The 20,126-nt window shown below is 49.8% G+C and overlaps 1 protein-coding gene across 3 annotated transcripts in view; it reads right to left on the bottom strand.

Annotated features, from left to right (window-relative positions):
- Positions 1-3,775: 3,775 nt before the first annotated feature.
- The window catches only part of LOC136640365 (zinc finger protein ZFP2-like), a 246,632-nt gene continuing 230,281 nt past the window's right edge, over positions 3,776-20,126 (bottom strand). The window contains exons 1-5 of one of the 3 annotated variants that reach the window (XM_066615439.1): positions 15,262-15,363; positions 14,499-15,162; positions 13,182-13,264; positions 11,843-11,969; positions 3,776-7,122 (exon numbers count right to left, since the gene is read on the bottom strand). In XM_066615439.1, coding sequence (XP_066471536.1) covers positions 5,387-7,122; positions 11,843-11,969; positions 13,182-13,264; positions 14,499-14,751 — 2,199 coding nt within the window. In that variant the 5' untranslated portion in view covers positions 14,752-15,162; positions 15,262-15,363 and the 3' untranslated portion in view covers positions 3,776-5,386. Of the gene's footprint in view, positions 7,123-11,842; positions 11,970-13,181; positions 13,265-14,498; positions 15,163-15,261; positions 15,364-20,126 lie in introns of those variants that run through there. The other 2 variants (XM_066615437.1, XM_066615440.1) reach the window with 2 other exon arrangements.

Genomic DNA, 20,126 nt, shown 5'->3' with positions numbered 1-20,126 from the left:
TGCTGAGGAGGAGGCCGTGGTTATGGTGCATGTTGGCACCAACGACATGGGCAAGTGCAGCCGGGAGGTCCTGGAGGCCAAATTTAGGTTACTAGATAGGAAGCTGAAAGCCAGGACCTCAAGGGTAGTGTTCTCTGAAGTGCTACCTGTTCCACGCGCAGGGCCAGCTAGGCAGGTGGAGATCAGGGGTCTCAATGTGTGGATGAGACGGTGGTGTAGGGAGGAGGGGTTTAGATTCATTAGTCACTGGGGAACATTTTGGGACAAGCGGGGCCTGTACAAGAGGGACGGGCTTCACTTGAACCAGAATGCAACCAGATTGCTGGCGCATAACATTAAAAAGGGGGCACAGCAGCTTTTAAACTGATCCCTGGGGGAAGGCCGACAGGAGCCAAGGGGCATCCGGTTCGGGATTCCTCATTCCTATGGGACGAGGATGGGGAGGTTCGAGAGCAACAAAGTAAAGGCAGAGTAGGAGAAGAAATTTGGAATGGTAGCATGATGGGATGTGATAGACGGTTTGGCACAATGAGAGGATGCAGGGACAAAGGAGTTAATAAGCAACCCATCCTGGGGCATTCCATGTACAAATGCTTTTATGCAAATGCCCGAAGTCTCTGGGCAAAGATGGGAGAACTGGAATGTCTGGTGACAAGGGATAACATTGACATAGTGGGCATAATGGAAACCTGGTGGAATGCGGAGAATCAGTGGGATACTGCAATTCCGGGCTATAAACTCTACAGGAGGGACAGGCAGGGGCGTGTTGGAGGTGGGGTGGCCGTTTATGTTAAGGGAGAGAAAGAATCCAGCAAAATAGAGATTGAAGGTGGGTCAGACTCCACCATAGAATATCTGTGGGTTAAATTACCAGGCCTGTGGAGCGATGTAATACTGGGGGCATACTATCATCCTCCAGACCAGAAATTGGAAGGGGACGTTGAATTGAGGAAACAGATCAGGAAGGTGACAAGGAGGGACAGGGTTGTAATCATGGGGGGCTTCAATTGTCCTCATATAGACTTGGGTCAATTTGTGTTCTGGTCACAAAAAGGAGACCGGATTCCTTGACATGCTAAATGACTGTGCCTTAGAGCAGCTAGTCATGGAGCCCACCAGAGGACAGGTGACTCCAGGAGGGTCCCCACATGACTAACCAGCCAAGTTAGAGAGGCCGTAAAGGGCAAGGAAGCCCTTCCATAAATGGAAGTCTTCCCCTAATGAAGAGAATAAAAAGGAACAAACTGTGGCAAAAGAAATTTAAGGTGATACAGGAGGCCAAGAGAGACTGTGAGGAACACATGGCCAGCAACATTAAGGGGAATAATAAAAGCTTCTTCAAATATGTCAGAAGCAGGAAACCCGCCAGAGAAGCTCTTGGCCCTCTGGATGGAAAGGGAGGGAAAGGGGAGATAAAAGAAATTAAATGAGTTCTTTGCATCTGTCTTCATGGCAGAAGACCTCGGGCAGATACCACTGCCCGAATACCCCTCCTGACCAAGGAATTAAGTCAGATAGAGGTTCAAAGAGAAGATGTTTCAGACCTCATTGATAAATTAAAGATCAATAAGTCAGTGGGCCCTGATGGTATCCACCCAAGAGTTATTAAGGAATTGAAGAATGAAATTGCTGATCTCATGACTAAAATATGCAATTTGTCCCTCAAAAAGGCCATGGTGCCAGAAGATTGCAGGATAGCAAATGTCACACCAATTTTTAAAAAGGGAAGGAGGGGGGACCAGGGAAACTATAGGCCGGTCAGCCTAACATCTATACCAGGTAAGATGGTGAAATGCCTCATTAAAGATAGAATCTTAAAACACATAGATAAACACGCGTAGCTGAGAGAGAATCAGCCTGGCTTCTGTAAGGGTAAACCTTGCCTCACGACCCTTTAAGAATTCTTTGAAAAGGTCAACAGGCATGTGGATATGAAAGAACCCATGGACATTAAATTTCTAAATTTCAGAAGGTGTTCGACACAGTCCCTCACCAAAAGCTACTGAAAAAACTCCATACTCAGGAAATTAGAGGACAGGTCCTCTCATCGATTAAGAACTGGTTGAAGGCCAGGAAACAGAGAGTGGGTGTCAACGGGCAATTTTCACAATGGAGAGAGGTGAAAAGTGGTGTGCCCCAAGGATCTGTTCTGGGACCAGTGCTTTTCAACCTCTTCAAAAATGACCTGGAGACAGGGGTGAGCAGTGAGGTGGCTAAGTTTGCAGACGACACCAAACTTTTCTGAGTGGTGAAGACCAGAAGTGATTGTGAGGAGCTCCTGAAGGATCTCTCCAGACTGGCAGAATGGGCAGCAAAATGGCAGATGCGTTTCAATTAATATAATATTAATTAAAATTAATATTAATATTTAATTATTATTTAATAATAATTTAATTATTATTATTTAATAGTTTATTATTATTATAAATTAATATTATTATTAAATTAATATTTAATTAAAATTAAAATTAATATTAAAATAATATTAATTATTTAATTAATAATAATTATGTTTTGTGGGGTGACAAAAAATTATGGGCCTCGGGTGTCAAATGACCTAGCTTTGCTAGTGGAGTGCGCAGATAGGAAAGAAAATACCAGCAGGTCACCAGTCCTTGCAGTGAAGAACAAATGCAGACAGTCGCTTCCTTCCCCAAGGCTATTTACATGTATATACAGCAGCAAAAAAGCCCATAGCAGACTCTTAGTAGTTCAGTCCAAAATGGTACAGACAGAAGACAGCCCCAGAAGCTGGCACCTGGTCCTCCACCTTTATATTTCATTTAGCCAATCAGAATTTACGTTACATGAGTGTATCAGCTTCTGATGACTCAGCATGACTTTGCACTTTCAGCTGAATTACAGGCACTTTGTCCTGTTCTGTTCAGGCTTGTAAATTCACATCCTGACACCTTCTCCCCTCATCCCTTCCATCTGTGCCTCTCTGCTCCAACAGCTCAACCTCCTCTAGACAGAGGAGAGGGAGAGAAGGAACTAGCCGGCTCCCTCCAGTTAATAAGAAGTTACTACTCTCCCTCTGAGTTCTGTGGAATTGCACCCAGCCCTGGTCAAGGAAACACACACGCTCCAGCTGCTCTTCAAAAGAGATTTGATCATACTAAGCTAGGGTTAGAACTCTGGAATTCTCTGGAAGTCTGGAATTTGTATAGCAAAAAGGGGGGGAATTCAAAAGGAACATTTGGACAAAAGGAACAAGTTCATAATCACAGGAGGCACCAAATAATAAAGCCAATTTATCCCTACTCTGACTACAAGATGCTACGAAAGGTTGCCAGTTCCAGTGTCCAAGATGAGTATCCAAACAGGCTCTGCCGCACTTCAGATGCCAAATGCGTGTTCAGTGCCTTGCCCAGTTAAACAGGAGCACAGTCCCTGTCCCCCTGTGGGATCACATCCAATCCTTGATATTACCCCTGCTGACTGGGCAAGAGGCACTTTTAAAGTGGGTGCTCTTTTATTCAGCGATGAGGGGGGGGAGAGTAACTGGCCCTCCTCACCCCAGCACTGTCTTTTCTAGTGGCTGTCTGCTGGTGTTCTTTTGCATCCTTTTAGATTGGGAGCCCTTTTGGGACAGGGAGCCATTGATTTTCTCTGTAAACCACTTTTTGAACTTTCCGTTGAAAAGCGGTATATAAATACTGTTAATTAATAATAATAATATACCCCCCAAATCTGCTGAAGTTCTGCTGGCCAATCATCAGGTCTTCTTCCCTGGCATAATGTGAATTAATCACACCTGGGACAGACTTTGCTGTTGTCCCTTCCATCAGGTAACAGATTTTACTCCCAATAGCAGATTTATGGCTTGGCAGATTTATTCCTGTCCTACAAACTTGAAATAAAATCCCATCCCCCCCCATGGGTAAATCCAAGTGACATGCCCATTTCGGACACCCATAAAAGAGATCATAAAACACACATCAAAGTGTTACACAGGAGATCCCCAATCCATCTCTGAAGTCATCACCCCAATGAAACCCACTTCAAAGGATCCCCTTCCAAGGTCAGTTCCTGATAGTAAAACCAGGGAGGGGCAGTCAACTCTTGTGACACTCATGATTTGGATACCATGTAGAAACCCCTGGGGGCTGGGGATAAGAATAGGCCCTCAATTTGGCTGTACTTGTCTTAAGAGGCAACTAAACAGCCACCGGGTAAATGGGACTCCTCAGCCTGGGAAGGCAGCTCATCTGAGAGAAGGAAAACTCTGATCCCAAACCTTCACTGCCTTGTGGCTACATCCAGTTATGGAAAAGGCTTCAAGAGTCAACCTCGAGGCAAAATCCAGAGCTGGAGTCCCTGAGGCAGTTCATGGCTGAACACCGTCACATTCTGGCAACTCCCGCAACGCCGCTGGAACCAACCGTATTGGCTTCTGCCTTTCCATTGGACCATTTCCGCATCGTGGGGAGGGAGGATTTGCTGCATGGGTAACAGTCTATCCTCCATATCTACCTTACCCAGGCTTCATGCACTGGAGAGGACACTGTTCCAGAACCACTATTCAGAGCGCGAGACCATAGTCTTCCGAGACTGAAGGATGCCAACACACAAGTAGAAAATCCTTGTCTTAATTTTTTTAAGAGGTCCCTGTCCCTACCGAAACTCTTTCTATACTCAAAGAATGGGTGTGGTTTCTATCCTGACAGGGTACCTGGATGTTCTTCAAGAATCTCCCTGTCGCCAGAGGGCATTCATATGGTTTCACTGAATTTGTTTACCAGGAGTCAGTGATGGATTTACGTCTCTCCGCTGATAGAGATTTTAGGGGTTAACCTAACTTCTCTCAGAGGAGGAACATTAGGAAAAACATGACTAGTGTTTTTCTGTTAAAAACAAGGTAGAAAATGTCAAGATGACCTGCAGAGAGAAAAAAACATGTGTGTCATAGCTTTCCCAAAAGGAACATTCCAAGGTCTTGTGAAATCAAAGTGCAAGCCAGAACTTCTCCATCCATGGATAACGGACTTCCCAGTGAGGGCTAGAACCATGCACCAGTATGCCAAATAAGGAGAGGGAAGTGACATGAATATCACATGGGTCACTTGTTTTTCATAGAGTACAAGTACAGGAGTTTTGGGTGTGGTTCGGGGAAGAAATCAAAGATCCACCATGGGGTAACTTAGAACCTGTATCCATCCTAATCTATTCTTAATCTGTAAATAGCATGTAAATAAATTTTTCTATATGGTTATAAAGAAGTCTATGTCTGCTTAGCAATTTGACCCAGAGACCAAGTCCCAGAAATCTCTCTATCACCGCTCCAGGGGCAAAGGTCTGCAATGTCGCCCGCCACATTCATATGGTTTCTCTCTGGTATGAATGGTCACTGAAGCTCTTTCCACACTCCCAGCATTTATACAGTTTATCCTGTGTGGGTCCTTTGATGCCCAGTCAGGTGTGTGTTCCTACGGAAACTCTTTCCACACTCCAAGCATTTATATGGTTTCTCCCCAGTGTGGATTCTTTGATGCATAGTAAGAATTCCCCTTTTATGGAAGCTCTTTCCACACTCCAAGCATTTATATGGTTTCTCCCCTGTGTGAGTCCTTTGATGCTCAGTGAAGCTTGCTCTCCTAGGGAAGCTCATTCCACACTCCAAGCATTTATATGGTTTCTCCCCTGTGTGAGTCATTTGATGCACAGTGAAGCTTGCTCTCCTAGGGAAGCTCATTCCACACTCCAAGCATTTATATGGTTTCTCCCCAGTGTGAGTCCTTTGATGCACAGTCAAGCTTGAGCTCCGACTGAAGCTTCTTCCACACTCCAGGCATTCATATGGCTTCACCCCTGTGTGAGTCATTTGATGCACAGTGAGGTTTTCTCTCTTACTGAAGCTCTTTCCACATTTCAAACATTCATATGGTTTCTCCCCTGTGTGAATCCTTTGATGTACAGTGAGGTTTGCTCTCTTTCTGAAGCTCTTTCCACACTCTAAACACTCATATGGCTTCTCCCCAGTGTGGATTCTTTGATGCACAGTGAGGCTTCTCCTCTGAAAGAAGCTCTTTCCACAATCCAAGCATTTATAAGGTTTCTCTCCAGTGTGGCTTCTTTGATGCACAGCGAGGTTTGCCCTCTGACTGAAGCTCTTTCCACACTCCAGGCATTTATATGGTTTCTCCCCTGTGTGAGTCCTTTGATGCTCAGTGAGGTTTGCTCTCGTACGGAAGCTCTTTCCACACTCCAGGCATTCATATGGTTTTTCGCCAGTGTGAATTCTTTGATGCGCAGCGAGGTTTCCCGTAGCAAAGAAGCTCTTTCCACACTCCAAGCATTCATATGGTTTCTCCCCCGTATGAGTCCTTTGATGCACAGTGAGGTGTGATCTCTGGTTGAAACTTTTTCCACAGTCCAAGCATTTATATGGTTTCTCCCCAGTGTGGATTCTTTGATGTACAGAGAGGCTTGTCCACTGAGTGAAGCTCCTTCTACACTCCAAGCATTTGTATGGTTTCTCCCCAGTGTGGATTCTTTGATGTACAGAGAGGTTTGTCCTCTGAGTGAAGCTCTTTCCACACTCCAAGCATTTATGTAGTTTCTCATGTTTTGATTTATTATTAAAGGTTTTAGCAATTTGAGGGGCGTTTTCCCTCTTCTTTCTAGTTTCTATTTCTGGATCATCTAGAAAGACACTCAAATTCCCACCCTGATGAGCATCAGATTTTTCTCTCTCTTTCTCTGTATGGCTTCCCTTCTGCTTCTGTGATCTGTCTTCATGCACAGATTTCTCACTTGTCTGGAATTTTTCATGGGGTCCAAGGTGGGTGCTTGACCTGAAGCCCTTTCTACACTCAGAGCACTTCAATCTTTTCTTCCCTGTGCAGATTTCACTGTGTTCATTAATGTAGGATTCAGAACTGATTGTTTCCCCCCTTTCCCTTCTCTTCCCCTTTGGATGTTCTTGTTGTCTTGGGATTTCACGGAAATCAGAAACCTGAAGAATGAGCGCTTCAGTCCACCTGACAGTTGCTGGTCTTCCCTCCTGCCTCCTTGATCCATCCTGGTCTCTAAGAGTCACTTCCTCTACATCACACAACGCCGTTTCCAGTGACACCCCATGAGGCTTCCTCTGATTCTCATTGTCTTGACTGCACCTTCCTGGAACAGAGAGATAATATTTTGATTAGCAACAGAGAAATGGAACCTCCAATGGACACTATTTAGCATGTAAAAATATACTCAAAAGTAAACCCAACGGATTCAGCGGATATGTCTCCCAGGAAATTACGCACAGGATTGCAGCCCTTCTCAGTGACCAACTCTCAGTTAGCAATTAGAGCAGGGGTTCCAACCTCCGGTCCAGGGTTCAAATCTGGCCTGCCACAAGACATTACCTGACTTGCAGCAACTTAGATAATTTTTTTCCCAACCACAGTTGGACAGTCAACATGTGCAGTTCTGTCTGCCGCACTTCTCTCTACATGGCCAGAGTGTGCCAGCCTGGCTGACCCTCACTTTCAATCACCTGCGCCATATGCTGTAAGATCCACATGGCTGTAAGATCCACAACGTTAACCTCATCCCTGCCAATAAAACAAACTGGGTTTCTGCATGTTGACTTTTGAGGTATGCTACAGAAGTGAGGACACAGCACCACTTTTGCACCTATGTAAACAAATGATAACAAACCAGGTTTCCACAATGGATTGGCCAGAGACTGTGCTGTGCATGGCGAATTTTTTCAGCCCAGGAAATTATGTAAAATATACAGTGTGGCCCTCCTACTGAAAGGGTTGGAGACCCCTGCATTAGAGGGTCACAGGATAGGGGTCTCCCTCTAGATTCTCTCAGCAGCTTCAATGCTGCAGTAGCACCTGAGAAACACTGGATCACCTGTTTTGTACCGAGGGGCTTTTCCCTGAACGGTTTTGTTCTTTTGTAAACGGCATGGAGAAGTCATTGAACTCAGCTGAAGTGGGGAGATCAGGAGTGGATCCATTTCATCTGCCATCCTGCTTAATATCTGATTGCATTGCCCTTGTGGCAGTGGAGCCTTTTCACCAACCAACAGGCAAAAACGGGAGGGGGGAGAGATCGTTGAGAGGTGTCAACATGACTGCATAGCACAAAGCCACAGAAAATGACTGCTAGAAAACTCACCAAAATGTTTCTTTCCAAGGTCCTCAAGGAATCTTGGACTCTGAAGCATATAATATTGTGTATGGGATGGACAGCCACTGAGATTGGGCCAGAAAGTATGGGAGAAGGCGGTCCATCAGATCATCTGCACCCAAACCGTGAAGGGCTTCTTGACCTTTAAAGGTCAGCACCTTGCATTGGGTCCAGAAAGGAATGGACACCCAGTGCAGTCGTGAAGCAGCAGTCCAACAGAGTGAAAATGCTTAGCTCCAGTAACCAGCTAGGCTGCTGCAATCTGCACTAATTGCAGCTTCCAAGCTTTCAAGGCCAACCCCACTGGAGTGCACTATGGTAATCCAGTATTGAAGTCAGTAAGGCATGGACCACTGTGGTCAGGTCTGATTGGGTCAAGTATGGGCATAGCTGGCATACCTGCCGAAACTGATCAAACGCACTCCTGGCTGTATTGGAATAGCAGAAGATCTGGCAAGGAGGTAGAATGTGGTGTCTGCAGTGGTCCCTTTAAGGGTAAGGCCTGGGCATCCAGCAGAGTGTGCTGCACAGTTGCAGCCACTTGAAGGCAATAGGGCTCTCAGGGATATAAGGAGCACCTGAGGCAGGAAGGGTTTGTGGGTTGTAGAAGGTGTGCATGGTGGAGCCGAGCCGAGCCGACCAACCTTGGATTGTGACTCGGCTTATTGGCTTTGGACTCTGACTTGGCACCTTTGACTGACTGGACTGGCTTACCTGGAAAATGACCTTGGACTGTGACTCGGCTTATTGGCTTTGGACTCTGACTTGGCACCTTTGACTGATTGGACTGGCTTACCTGGAAAATGACCTTGGACTGTGACTCGGCTTATTGGCTCTGGACTCTGACTTGGCACCTTTGACTGATTGGACTGGCTTACCTGGAAAATGACCTTGGACTGTGACTCGGCTTATTGGCTTTGGACTCTGACTTGGCACCTTTGACTGATTGGACTGGCTTACCTGGAAAATGACCTTGGACTGTGACTCAGCTTATTGGCTCTGGACTCTGACTTGGCACCTTTGACTGATTGGACTGGGAGCTGACTTTGACTTTTGCTTGCTGCACTGATGAGTCAAACAAAGGGAAACTAATCAGCCTTAAGCAGGCACGTGACCCAGTGGGGAGGAGCTGTGGCACAACAAATTGGTACCGGGAGTGGGGTTCGAACCCAGGGCATATAGTTTCCTGCAGCATGTGTAGTGTGAAACCAGGGAAACAGGCAGAATGGATACCTGGTGGGTGTGGAATACAATGAACCCTATGGTGAGGGAAATGAGTGTCCCTGATGCCTTCTGGAAGGCATGGATTGTCTTTCGTATGGGTTGGGCTCTGGCCAAGATGGTTTGGTATATGGGAGGAGCAGTCAAACGTGGCATTCTTTCGGTAAGGAAGTTGAGCCTGTCATCTACTGAAAATGCAGAGATATGCTCCCTAAGAGCAGAAAATGCCAAATTAAAAAAATTGATCCTAGTGGAAAGAGAAAAGAACTCAGCCTACGTGGAGGCCTTAGCAAGGGCCCACAAAGCTGCCAGGGTAGCAGAAAGTCTTGGTGAGGTATGTATGTACCAGGCTTCGTAGGGCCAGATTCTCTGCCCTTCTCACCTGGGATGAGGGCATGACTGGTAAGGGGGGCCCCACCACACCTAAAAGGTGCCATAGTGGCCATATTAGGACCAGCCCAGGGACATGATGTTGGGGATGTAGTTCTCCTGCTAGGGCAACTACAAGATATGCCCGAAGAAAGCCTCTCCCGGCCAAGGGCTCGAAATGTACAAAATTAGAGGCATCCCTCCGAGTATGAAGGGAGGGCAGCCACTGGGAGAGGTCGTAAGAGGAAGGTTTCACCCCAGCCTGAACAAGCAGTTCCCCAGTGGAAACTCTGGGCTGACCTATTAGAACAAGGAGTCCCCAAGGACCAGCTAGATGGTCTTTCTACCATGGAGCCACGTAAGCTTTGGAAAGACAAGTGCACCAAGGGGAAGAAAAAGCCCCAAGTGAGGCAGGCAAGTCCCACAGACCTCGTGGTGGAAGTGCACCACGAGGATGAGCTTTCTCCGGCTTCCTCTGAGGAGGACCTCACAACATCTGGGTGGGATGTAGCCCAACCCCAGGAATAGGGGAATGGGCGGGCTCCAGTGGTAAGGCTAATGAAGACAGCGATGCCTGGAGACCCACGTCCTCACATCCCCCTAACCATATATTGGGCCAAAGGGAATGTGCAGACGGTCCTGGCCTTAATGGATACAGGGTCAGAAGTGACCCTATTGCATGGTGACCCAAAGAAACATGCAGGGCCTATCAGATATGTCAATGTCTATGGTGATGGGGAAGAAATAACAATGGAAACACAGGTGAGACTATGAGGAACGCATGGCCAGCAGCATTAAATAAAATAAATTAAAATATTAAAATAAAATTAAATATTAAAAAAAATTAAATTAAATTAAAAATAATTAAAACACTAAAATAAAAAAATAAAATAAAAGCTTCTTCAAATACGTTAGAAGCAGGAAACCCGCCAGAGAAGCGGTTGGCCCTCTGGATGGTGAGGGAGGGAAAGGGGAGATAAAAGGAGACTTAGAGATGGCAGAGAAATTAAATGAGTTCTTTGCATCTGTCTTCACGGCAGAAGACATCGGGCAGATACGGCTGCCTGAACGGCCCCTCCTGACTGAGGAGTTAAGTCAGATAGAGGTTGAAAGAGAAGATGTTTCAGACCTCATTGATAAATTAAAGATCAATAAGTCACCGGGCCCTGATGGCATCCACCCAAGAGTTATTAAGGAATTGAAGAATGAAGTTGCTGATCTCTTGACTAAGATATGCAACTTGTCCCTCAAAACAGCCATGGTGCCAGACGATTGGAGGATAGCAAATGTCACACCTATCTTTAAAAAGGGAAAGAGGAGGGACCCGGGAAACTATAGGCTGGTCAGCCTAACATCTATACCGGGTAAGATGGTGGAATGCCTCATCAAAGATAGGATCTCAAAACACATAGATGAACAGGCCTTGCTGAGGGAGAATCAGCATGGCTTCTGTAAGGGTAAGTCTTGCCTCACAAACCTTATAGAATTCTTTGAAAAGGTCAACAGGCATGTGGATGCGGGAGAACCCGTGGACGTTATATACCTGGACCAGGGGTGCTCAACACGTCGATCACGATTGACTGGTCGATCACGAGGCAAAATGAGCCGATCGCGGAGCCCTTAGTCTAGTCTAGACTCTAGTAGTCTATAGATCAGTACGTGTGAGTCTACCCTTGAAGTCTATCGCCGCTTCAAGAGCTCTCCACGCACGCTGAGCACCTCCAGCGGTTGCCTCTCTGGCCTTTCGCCTCTCTACGATGAGGCCCAGCAGTCGCCCATCTAGCCATTTGCCAAGTTAATTTAACTCCTTGCCAAGGAATTAAGTTAAGATAGAGTCAATCCATGTAGGGCAATCCATACCTTTTAGCATCTAGGGCAGTGGTGTCCAAACTTTTCAGTTAGAGCCACACTGTATATTTTACACACAAAAATTCACTTTTATAAAAGAATGAATAAAATTTAAATGAATCCACCAATAGCAAGAATATCAGCAATTAAAAATTGTTGTAGGCTGGAAAGAAATCTTGTGCCCCCTGATGTGTGCCCTGATGTGCCCCCAGGCCACAGTTTGGAGACCCCTGATCTAGGGAGATTAAGCAAAGGGGTCCTGACTTACCCAGAAAAGCCACGTTCACCAGATTCTCCAGCATCACTTCTGCATACAGGACCTTCTGGTTGGGCTCCAGCAGAGCCCACTCCTCCTTGGAGAAAGACACAGCCACCTCTTCAAAGGACACTGGAGACTGAATGAAGAAAGGCACAGATTATCCCTATCCAAGACACATTTCAGAGACTCAAGGAGGGGAAACTTGATATTTTCCTGCAAAGCTCAACCCTTTGCATTTCAGCAACTTAAAAACAACAAAGAACAAAATGCAGTGCACCAAACTTCTGCTTCCAGAAGACCCCCATGCAGTCCTTCCTCAAGTCACAGAGCTCCCTGCCAGATCTTGGAGACCCCTCCTGCACACCACACAGGAAGCTAACTTTGTGACACCTCAGTTCTTGTGGTCTGTGTAGAATCTGGCATCTGGAGGGTCCTGCTATGTCATCCACTCCAATCTCCTGCTCAGTGTAGGAGCCAGAGCTAGAACACACCAGAAGAGGGCTGCTCCGAAGGCCTCCATCAAGGGAGAGCCCATTTGCACTGCTTACTAACTGAGTTGACTGACAGCTGTCACCTTTTCCAGCATCAGGCGCTGAAACTAACTCAGCATGTGCTGGATTTCCTTTGAAGGGCAGCAAAACCTTTTAGTAAAGGACAGTTGGAGAAAGTGCCCATGGGCATGTGCAGAGTGACTTATCCTTCCAAAGGCAACACTTCCTCACCTGTCCTAAGACTTAATAGCACCTGGGACTCAACCTCTGCTTGTCCACCTAGAGCACCAGCAGAGCCACAGACAGAATTCTGCCTGAGCAGTGGTCTAGGGCAAGAAGGCAAGAAGTCTCTCAAAGGAGCAGGAGAAGCTCAGGTTCTACATCTGGGCAGCACCTGGGATGACAGCTCATACACACGGATGGCTCTAGCCATGTTCAGTTCTTGGGCACAGTGCTGTGTGGAAATAACTACACAGGTCCAAAACAGTTCAGGATGTTTCCTACAGTTACGTCTTTGATTCATAATGAACCTTCATTCCTGCCTCTCTCTGCAAACTGCCCTGGTGAGCTGCAGGGTATTTAGAGCTGCTTCTGAGACAGGCGCTGTGAGCAACCTCCATTCCTGCAAGCAGAGGAGAGGAGCCCTGCCCCTCCTGACTCCCACCAGTGTGATCAGATGATGCCAGTCAAAAGGGGCGGCTGCAACTTGCACAGAAAGGCACTCCTGATGGCATTCCTGTGGAATAATCTGCAAGATGGGCACCCCGACATCTTGCAGCAACAGGAAAGGAAGAACAAAGGAGGCGGCCCCTTCTGTCGCTGCTCCCTGCAGGCTTCCCTGGTCACCTGCCCCCTACCTGAGCAGACATTGTAGCAGCCCCTCCTTCTTCAGCCCACGGAGGAGGCAACGCAGAACACGATGCTGAGGCGGCTCCACTGCCTGCAAGAGACAGAAGGGAGACTGCAGGAAAATGCACAGGCACTGGGCTTAGCCTTGGTAACATGGCAACCGGTAGGCAGGCAGGCAAACCTGCAGCCCCCCCCCCCCACTCAGGCACACCAGAGTGGGCCAGTTGCTGAGTCTTCGCCCAGAGCCTGTAAACAAAAGATGTTATGAAGAAGCGCATATCTTAGGAATGTGTATTGCGGTCAAGCCAGAGCCAGCAGGTTTCTTAGCAGTGCAGATTTCAGCAACCTTCAGTAATTTTCCCTAGTGTCATCATGTGTTTTGAGAATGAATAAAAGTCTGAGGAAGCTAGCCGGGAGGATGGACTTTTCTCTCAATCTCATACCGTCCTACTTCCGGTTTAGCTCTCCCTGCATCAGCTCTCTAAATGTCTGCTGTGTCTCATTCATTGCTCTTACTCCTTGCTGCTCTAGTTCTAACTTTCAATCCCTCAGAGTGCTTCTGCTTTTAGCACTCTCCCTCAGGCACCAAGGTTCTAAACCCTGGGTGCTTCCCAAGTAGCATTGCGCTGCAACAGGAGACTTTATTCCTCCAACTCAGGTAAGAACTAAACCATTTTCTTCCGGCCCCAGATCTGATCTTCTACCTGTTGACAGAATCTGAGGAGACAGCAGGAAGTCCTTCTTCTCACAGCACATCATTATTGCCCAGAAGGTGCTTCCCCAGATGCGGCAAGTCCTGTGACCTCAGCTAACCTGACAATGGGATGAAAGGAAGGCATAGAGGGCAGGTCTAGCAGTGTGCAAAGATCTCATGAATCTGGAGGCAGGGTGGGGTGCGATGGGAAGGGGGGCTACTGCCTTTAGGCCCTGGTTCTGCCCGATTACAGAGAGCAACACACTGGCCGGTCTGCTGCAGCAAGCAGGTGTTGGGAGGCCAGCTGGGAATATTGTGCCCTTGATTTAAAAAGAATTAGGGCGCAGTGACTTTTCTTCCACAACTGTTTGTGTCATTTAACCCACTTCAATATAGTTATTGTACTCTACTGTTTCTGTCTTACTGCTGGGCTGCCTCAACTGAGGCAGAGTCCAGAGCTTGAGCAGTGATAATTCCCCCTACTCAAAACTAGTCAGACCTCCCATGAATACCAAAGGGGGAGGATATTTTAATGACAGGGATGAGCTGGAGTGGGTTGAGAGGAGGGCATGGAACATCCAGATGCCACTCTGCGTTCAGCTTTCAGCTGGTCAGAGCATGTGTGTCTCACCCCATGGCATGGTCTCTGGGAGCTGTGGGCTTCCCTCTCCAGGACAAGGGGTCTGCAGTCCTTCAAGGAACTCCCGCCATTGCGCTTCCCACTGCTGCAATGACAATCCCTCTTCTGGTTCCTGCTTAATGTGAGGTGGCTCTGCCCAGTTCAGATGCTGCACGAGAGCCCCCATCTGGGCTGCAGGGGAGAGGTCCTCTGGTTCTTCCAGCCTCGTCTCTGGCTGGAAACTTTCTGGCTCCTCTTGCTCCATTTTCAATCCCGGCTTCACATGTTCCTCTAGTGCAGGCTTCACATGTTCCTCTAGTGCAGTTCCTCTAGTGCAGACCCAGAGCTAGGAATCCTCCCCCTTGCTCCACAGCCATTTCCAGGCAGAAGAGATACTCCCAGCTTAGCTCAGTCCATCCGTCCTTGACAGTAACTATGGACAAAAAGAACTTGCAGTTCACTCTGGGGAGGGAGGGTTGGCAGTGGTGGGAGGAGCTTCCTCAGCAGGGCTTCATCACAGGGGGTTTTTGACCAAAGGGAGGAAACCCTTTGCCTTGAAGGAAGGAGGTGCTGCAGGGAGGCAGTTTACCCAGTAAAGGGATTCTGAGCACCCACAGCGATCCTGTTCTACCAGGTCTGTTGCTGATTCTTCCTTTCAGTACTGAAGATGCAACACCTAATGAAAGGACAGAGAGTTATCTCAAAGGTGTTACAGGAAGACAAAGCAGAGAACACCAGAAACACACAAAGCACACCCAAGTCTGGGAGAACTCACAATGTTCCCCAAGGATGATTAGTAGTGAAGTCAAAGCAGAGACCAGGTGCCAGGACCAGACCAGGCCTCCTTGCTGGCCTGTCTGAGGGCTCTCGTCCTCTGGGCCTGTGGAACTCCCTGCCACAAGGGGGGTGGGGCCTCCTCGCTGGTGTCTCATGGGCTCTCCACCTCTGGTCCTGTGGAACTCCCTGCCAAAGGGGAGGCGGGGCCTCCTCGCCAGCCTGTCTCAGGACTCTCCTCCTCTGGGCCTGTGGAACTCCCTGCCACAGGAGCAGTGGGGCCTCCTCGCTGGCCTGTCTCAGGACTCTCCTCCTCTGGGTCTGTCGAACTCCCTGCCACAGGGGCGGTGGGTCCTCCTCGCTGGCATGTCTCAGGGGTCTCGTCTTCAGAGCCTGTGGAACTCCCTGCCACAGGGGCGGTGGGGCACCTGCCTTCCACCCTTCCTCCTCGGAGGAGTCCCTCTGCGTGCTCCACCGCCCCCCAACCCCCCACCTCCCTGCCCCCCTGCAGCTGCAGGGACGATGACAGCCAGCCCCCCCCCCAAAGGGCATCTGCTGTTCTCCCTGAGCCCTGGAGCCCCTCCCGCTGCCGCCCTCCACGGACACGCCTCCTCGGTGCTGAGGGCGCGCTACGGGAGGGGCTTTTGTGGGTGGGGGGACTCGGGGGGGCTCCCCACACCTCCTTCACCTCAGCCGTTTCCAGGAGGCGCCGCCATCTCGCCTCGCGAACGGCGCCTTCTGGGAGTGGTAGTTTTCTCGTCCACTTCCGGGAAGGGGCCGCCATCTTGCCTCCGCCGCAGCGCATCCTGGGAGTGGTAGTTTTCTCCTCTGGGTCCTCTTGGCCAGCCCCACAGGGAACAGAGGCTCCCCTCCCCTGCTGGGCAGGATGGCTCTCTCCAGGAGCTCCTGCACTCTCCTGCCGCTTGGTGGGTCTCGACCTGACTGTGGTGGGTCGTGAAGCTGCCGCTGACGATGGTGGTGGAAGAGAAGGGCACCTGCAGTGAGGGCACCCCCACCCCATAGGCCCTGCACCACACCGTCCCGAGGTCCGCCCCTTCCACTGCTGCATGCGGCTCTGAGGACTGCCCCTCCCCCCTCCGCCGACCCTGCAGATTGCATGCGCCATTCCCAGGCTCCAGTGGCCTTCCGCACCCTTCTGAGCACAGCACTGGGGCCACTGGAAGGGGCGGCACTCCCTGTCCTGGGCTTCCAGTGGCCCCAGAGCGCTCTGAGGGAGCCTTGCGCGGAGCCTGCGCCACCTCCTCCGCTCCTCACCGTTTCCGAGGAGGACGCAGCAGCGCGGAATTACTGCAGCGAGGATGACGTCACCACAAGCACTTCTGGGTCAGGGGTGGGGGCAGCACACTCAGAAGTGGCCCCGCATGCCGGAAAGCCCTGCTTTAGTGTGGTCCTGGTCTGAGGGACAGGGCTCCAGAAAACAGCTGAGAAGGAAGGCCCTCCCTCCGAGGGGACGAATGTATTGAGCCCTATGCAAAGCGAAACTAAGGCGGCAATCCTAACCCCTTGTGTCAGCACTTTCCAGCTTTCCAGCACTGACAGAAGGGCAATGCAGCTCCGAGGGAAGGGAACAAACATTCCCTTACTTTGAGGAGGCCTCCGTGAGAGACACCCAAGTGCAGGATGCAGCACAGGGCCCATTGGCACCGCTATGCCAGTGCTGGAAAGCACTGAAATAAGGGGTTAGGATTTCGCCCTAAACTGCACATTCGCACTTACTCATGAGTAAGCAGATGTGCCCTGAACGTGTGGAAGGTCAGGGAAAGGCAAGTGCAAGGCTGCCAGAATGTCCCAGTCCAAAGGACATGGAACTCAACAGGTGCTCCAGAAGGCCCTGCTTTAGTCTGAAAAGAGGAACTGGGGTGAGAGCAACTGGGCATTTTGCTTCAGCATATTTGAGACTAGCCGGTTGCCTTGGTTTTCTCATTGGTGGCTTGGAACTCAACAGGTGCTCCAGAAGGCAGAACACCCCCATAGCGCAGTAAAAAGAGCAGGTAAGACTTGTTACTTTTTAGTGCTGTAAAGGGATTGAAATGGACCCCAATCCCCCAACCCACAAGCACAGCTCCGGGTTTGGAGACCCTGCTTTAGAGGGAAGCTGTGACTCTTAATCCAGCCGAAACAAAAAATACATTGGATTTAAAATGAATTTTGTCCCAAATCACACTGAACCTGCATAAATATAAGCACTTAAAATTGGGCAGGGCACTGGGTAGGGCTGAAAATTTACTGATTTGGGGGGGGGGGGCTTGAGGTTATTGCAGGCAGGCTACAGAGGGAATTCACCTGGTGGAACAGGAACACCATTGCACCTCCCTTTATTTATTAGTTTGTGCATTTATAATTATTAATTTTAGAGCCCAATCCTAGACATGTCTTCTCAGAAGTACCACCCATTATAGGCAGTGGAGCTTACTCTTAGATGAGTGTAGATAGGATTGTACTCCTTATTCATTTATTGACAAAGGACACCAGACCTCTCCGCAGGCGCCCTCCACTTCCACCGTAAGCGGCACCTTCACGACCTAACACAGTCAGGTCGAGACCCACCAAGCAGCAGGAGAGGGCAGGAATTCCTGGAGAGAACCATCCTGCCCAACAAGGGAGGGGCGGGTTGCAGCTGTTCCCTGTGGGGCTGGCCAAGAGGAGGAAACTACCACTCCCAGGAGGCGCTGCGGCGGAGGCAAGATGACGGCGCCTTCCCGGAAGAGGGCGAAGAGAAAACTACCACTCCCAGGAGGCGCTGCGGCGGAGGCAAGATGGCGGCGCTTGCCCGGAAGAGGGCGAGCAGAAAACTACCACTCCCAGGATGCCCTGCGCGCGAGGCCTGATGGCGGCGCCTCCTGGAAGCAGCTGAAGTGAGGCTGGGGGTGGGGAGGGAGGCGGGTGCGAGCACCAAGGAGGGGCGTGTCCGTGGAGGGCGGCGGGGGGAGGGGCTCCGGGAGAAAAGCAGGTGTTCTTTAGGGGGGGGCCGGCTCTGAGCGTCCCTGGAACTGCAGGGGGGCAGGGAGGAGGGGGACGACGGAGCACGTAGAGGGGTATCCCATGTAATGAATCCCTTCTGAGGAAGCTCCTCCCACCACTGCCAACCCTCCCTCCCCAGAGTGAACTGCAAGTTCTTTTTGTCCATAGTTGCTGTCAAGGACGGATGGACTGAGCTAAGCTGGGAGCATCCCTTCTGCCTGGAAATGGCTGTGGAGCAAGGGGGAGGACTAGCTCTGGGTCTGCACCACCAGCCTGCACTAGAGGAACATGTGAAGCCGGGATTGAAAATGGAGCAAGAGGAGCCAGAAAGTCTCCAGCCAGAGTCGAGGCTGGCAGAACCAGAGGACCTCTCGCCTGCAGCCCGGATGGGGGCTCTCCTGCAGCATCTGAACTGGGCAGAGCCACCACACATTAAGCAGGAACCTGAAGAGGGATTGTCATCACAGCAGTGGGAAGCACAATGGCGGGAGTTCCTTGAAGGACTGCAGACCCCTTGTTCCGGAGAGGCAAGCCCACAGCTCCCAGAGACCGTGCCATGGGGTGAGACACACGTGCTCTGACCAGCTGAAAGCTGAATGCAGAGTGGATGCTTCCATGCTCTCCTCTGAACCCACTCCAGCACATCACTGTCCTTAAAATATCCTGCCTCTTTGGTATTCAGGGGAGGTCTGGCTAGTTCTGAGTAGGGGGAATTATCACTGCTTAAGCTCTGGACTCTGCCTCGGTTGTGGACCGAGGCTCTGGACTCTGCTGTAGCAGTGTCTTGCTCTCAGTGTAATGGGGCAGAAGGAGGGCCTAAAGGCAGTAGTCCCTCAAGGGCAGACCCCACCCTGCCTCCAGATTCATGTATCTTTTAGCTCACTGATAGCCTGCCCTCTGTGCCTTCATTTCATCCCATTGTCAGGTTAGCTGAGGTCACAGGACTTGCCACATCTGGGGAAGCACCTTCTGGGCAGTAATGATGTGCTTTGAGAAGAAGGACTTCCTGCTGTCTCCAAGGACTCTTGTCAACAGGCAGAAGATCCGATCTGGGGCCTGGAAGAAAAACTTTTAGTTCCTACCTGAGTTGGAGCAATAAAGTCTTCCTTTCTGTCTCTTGCAGGCAGTGGAGCGGCCTCGGCATCGTGTTCTGCGTTGCCTCCTCTGTGGGCTGGAGAAGGAGGGGCTGCTGCGAAGTCTGCTCAGGTAGGGGGCAGGTGACCAGGGAAGCCTGCAGGGAGCAGCGACAGAAGGGGCTGTCTCCTTTGTTCTTCCTTTCCTGTTGCTGCAAGATGTCGGGGTGCCCGTCTTGCAGAATATTTCACAGGAATGCCGTCAGGAGTGTCCTTATATGCAAGTGACAGCCGCCCCTTTTGACTGGCATCATCTGATCACATTGGCAGCAGTCAGGAGGGGCAGGGCTCCTTCTCTCCTCTGCTTGCAGGAATGGAGATTGCTCACAGCGCCTGTCTCAGAAGCAGCTCTAAATATCCTGCAGCTCACCAGGGCTGTTTGCAGAGAGAGGCAGGAGTGAAGGTTCACTATCAATCAAAGACATAACTGTAGGAAGCATCTTGAACTGTCTTGGGCCTGTGTAGTTTAAGTAGAGCTTATTTCCACACAGCACTGTGCCCAAGAACTGGAGACAGCTAGAGCCATCCCTCTGTATGAGCTGTCATCCCAAGTGCTGCCCAGATGTAGAACCTGAGCTTCTCCTGCTCCTTTGAGAGTCTTCTTGCCATCTTGCCCTGGAACACTGCTCAGGCAGGATGCTGTCTGTGGCTCTGCAGGTGCTAGGTGGACAAGCAGAGGTTGAGCTCCAGGTGCTATTAAGTCTTAGGACAGGTGAGGAAGTGTTTCCTTTGCAAGGATAAGTCACTCTGC

This window comes from Tiliqua scincoides, chromosome 2 (genome assembly GCF_035046505.1).
Source record: "Tiliqua scincoides isolate rTilSci1 chromosome 2, rTilSci1.hap2, whole genome shotgun sequence".
Lineage (NCBI taxonomy): Eukaryota > Metazoa > Chordata > Lepidosauria > Squamata > Scincidae > Tiliqua > Tiliqua scincoides.
The sequence above is the reverse complement of the archived record's forward strand: the minus strand, read 5'-3'. Positions and strand labels throughout refer to the sequence as shown.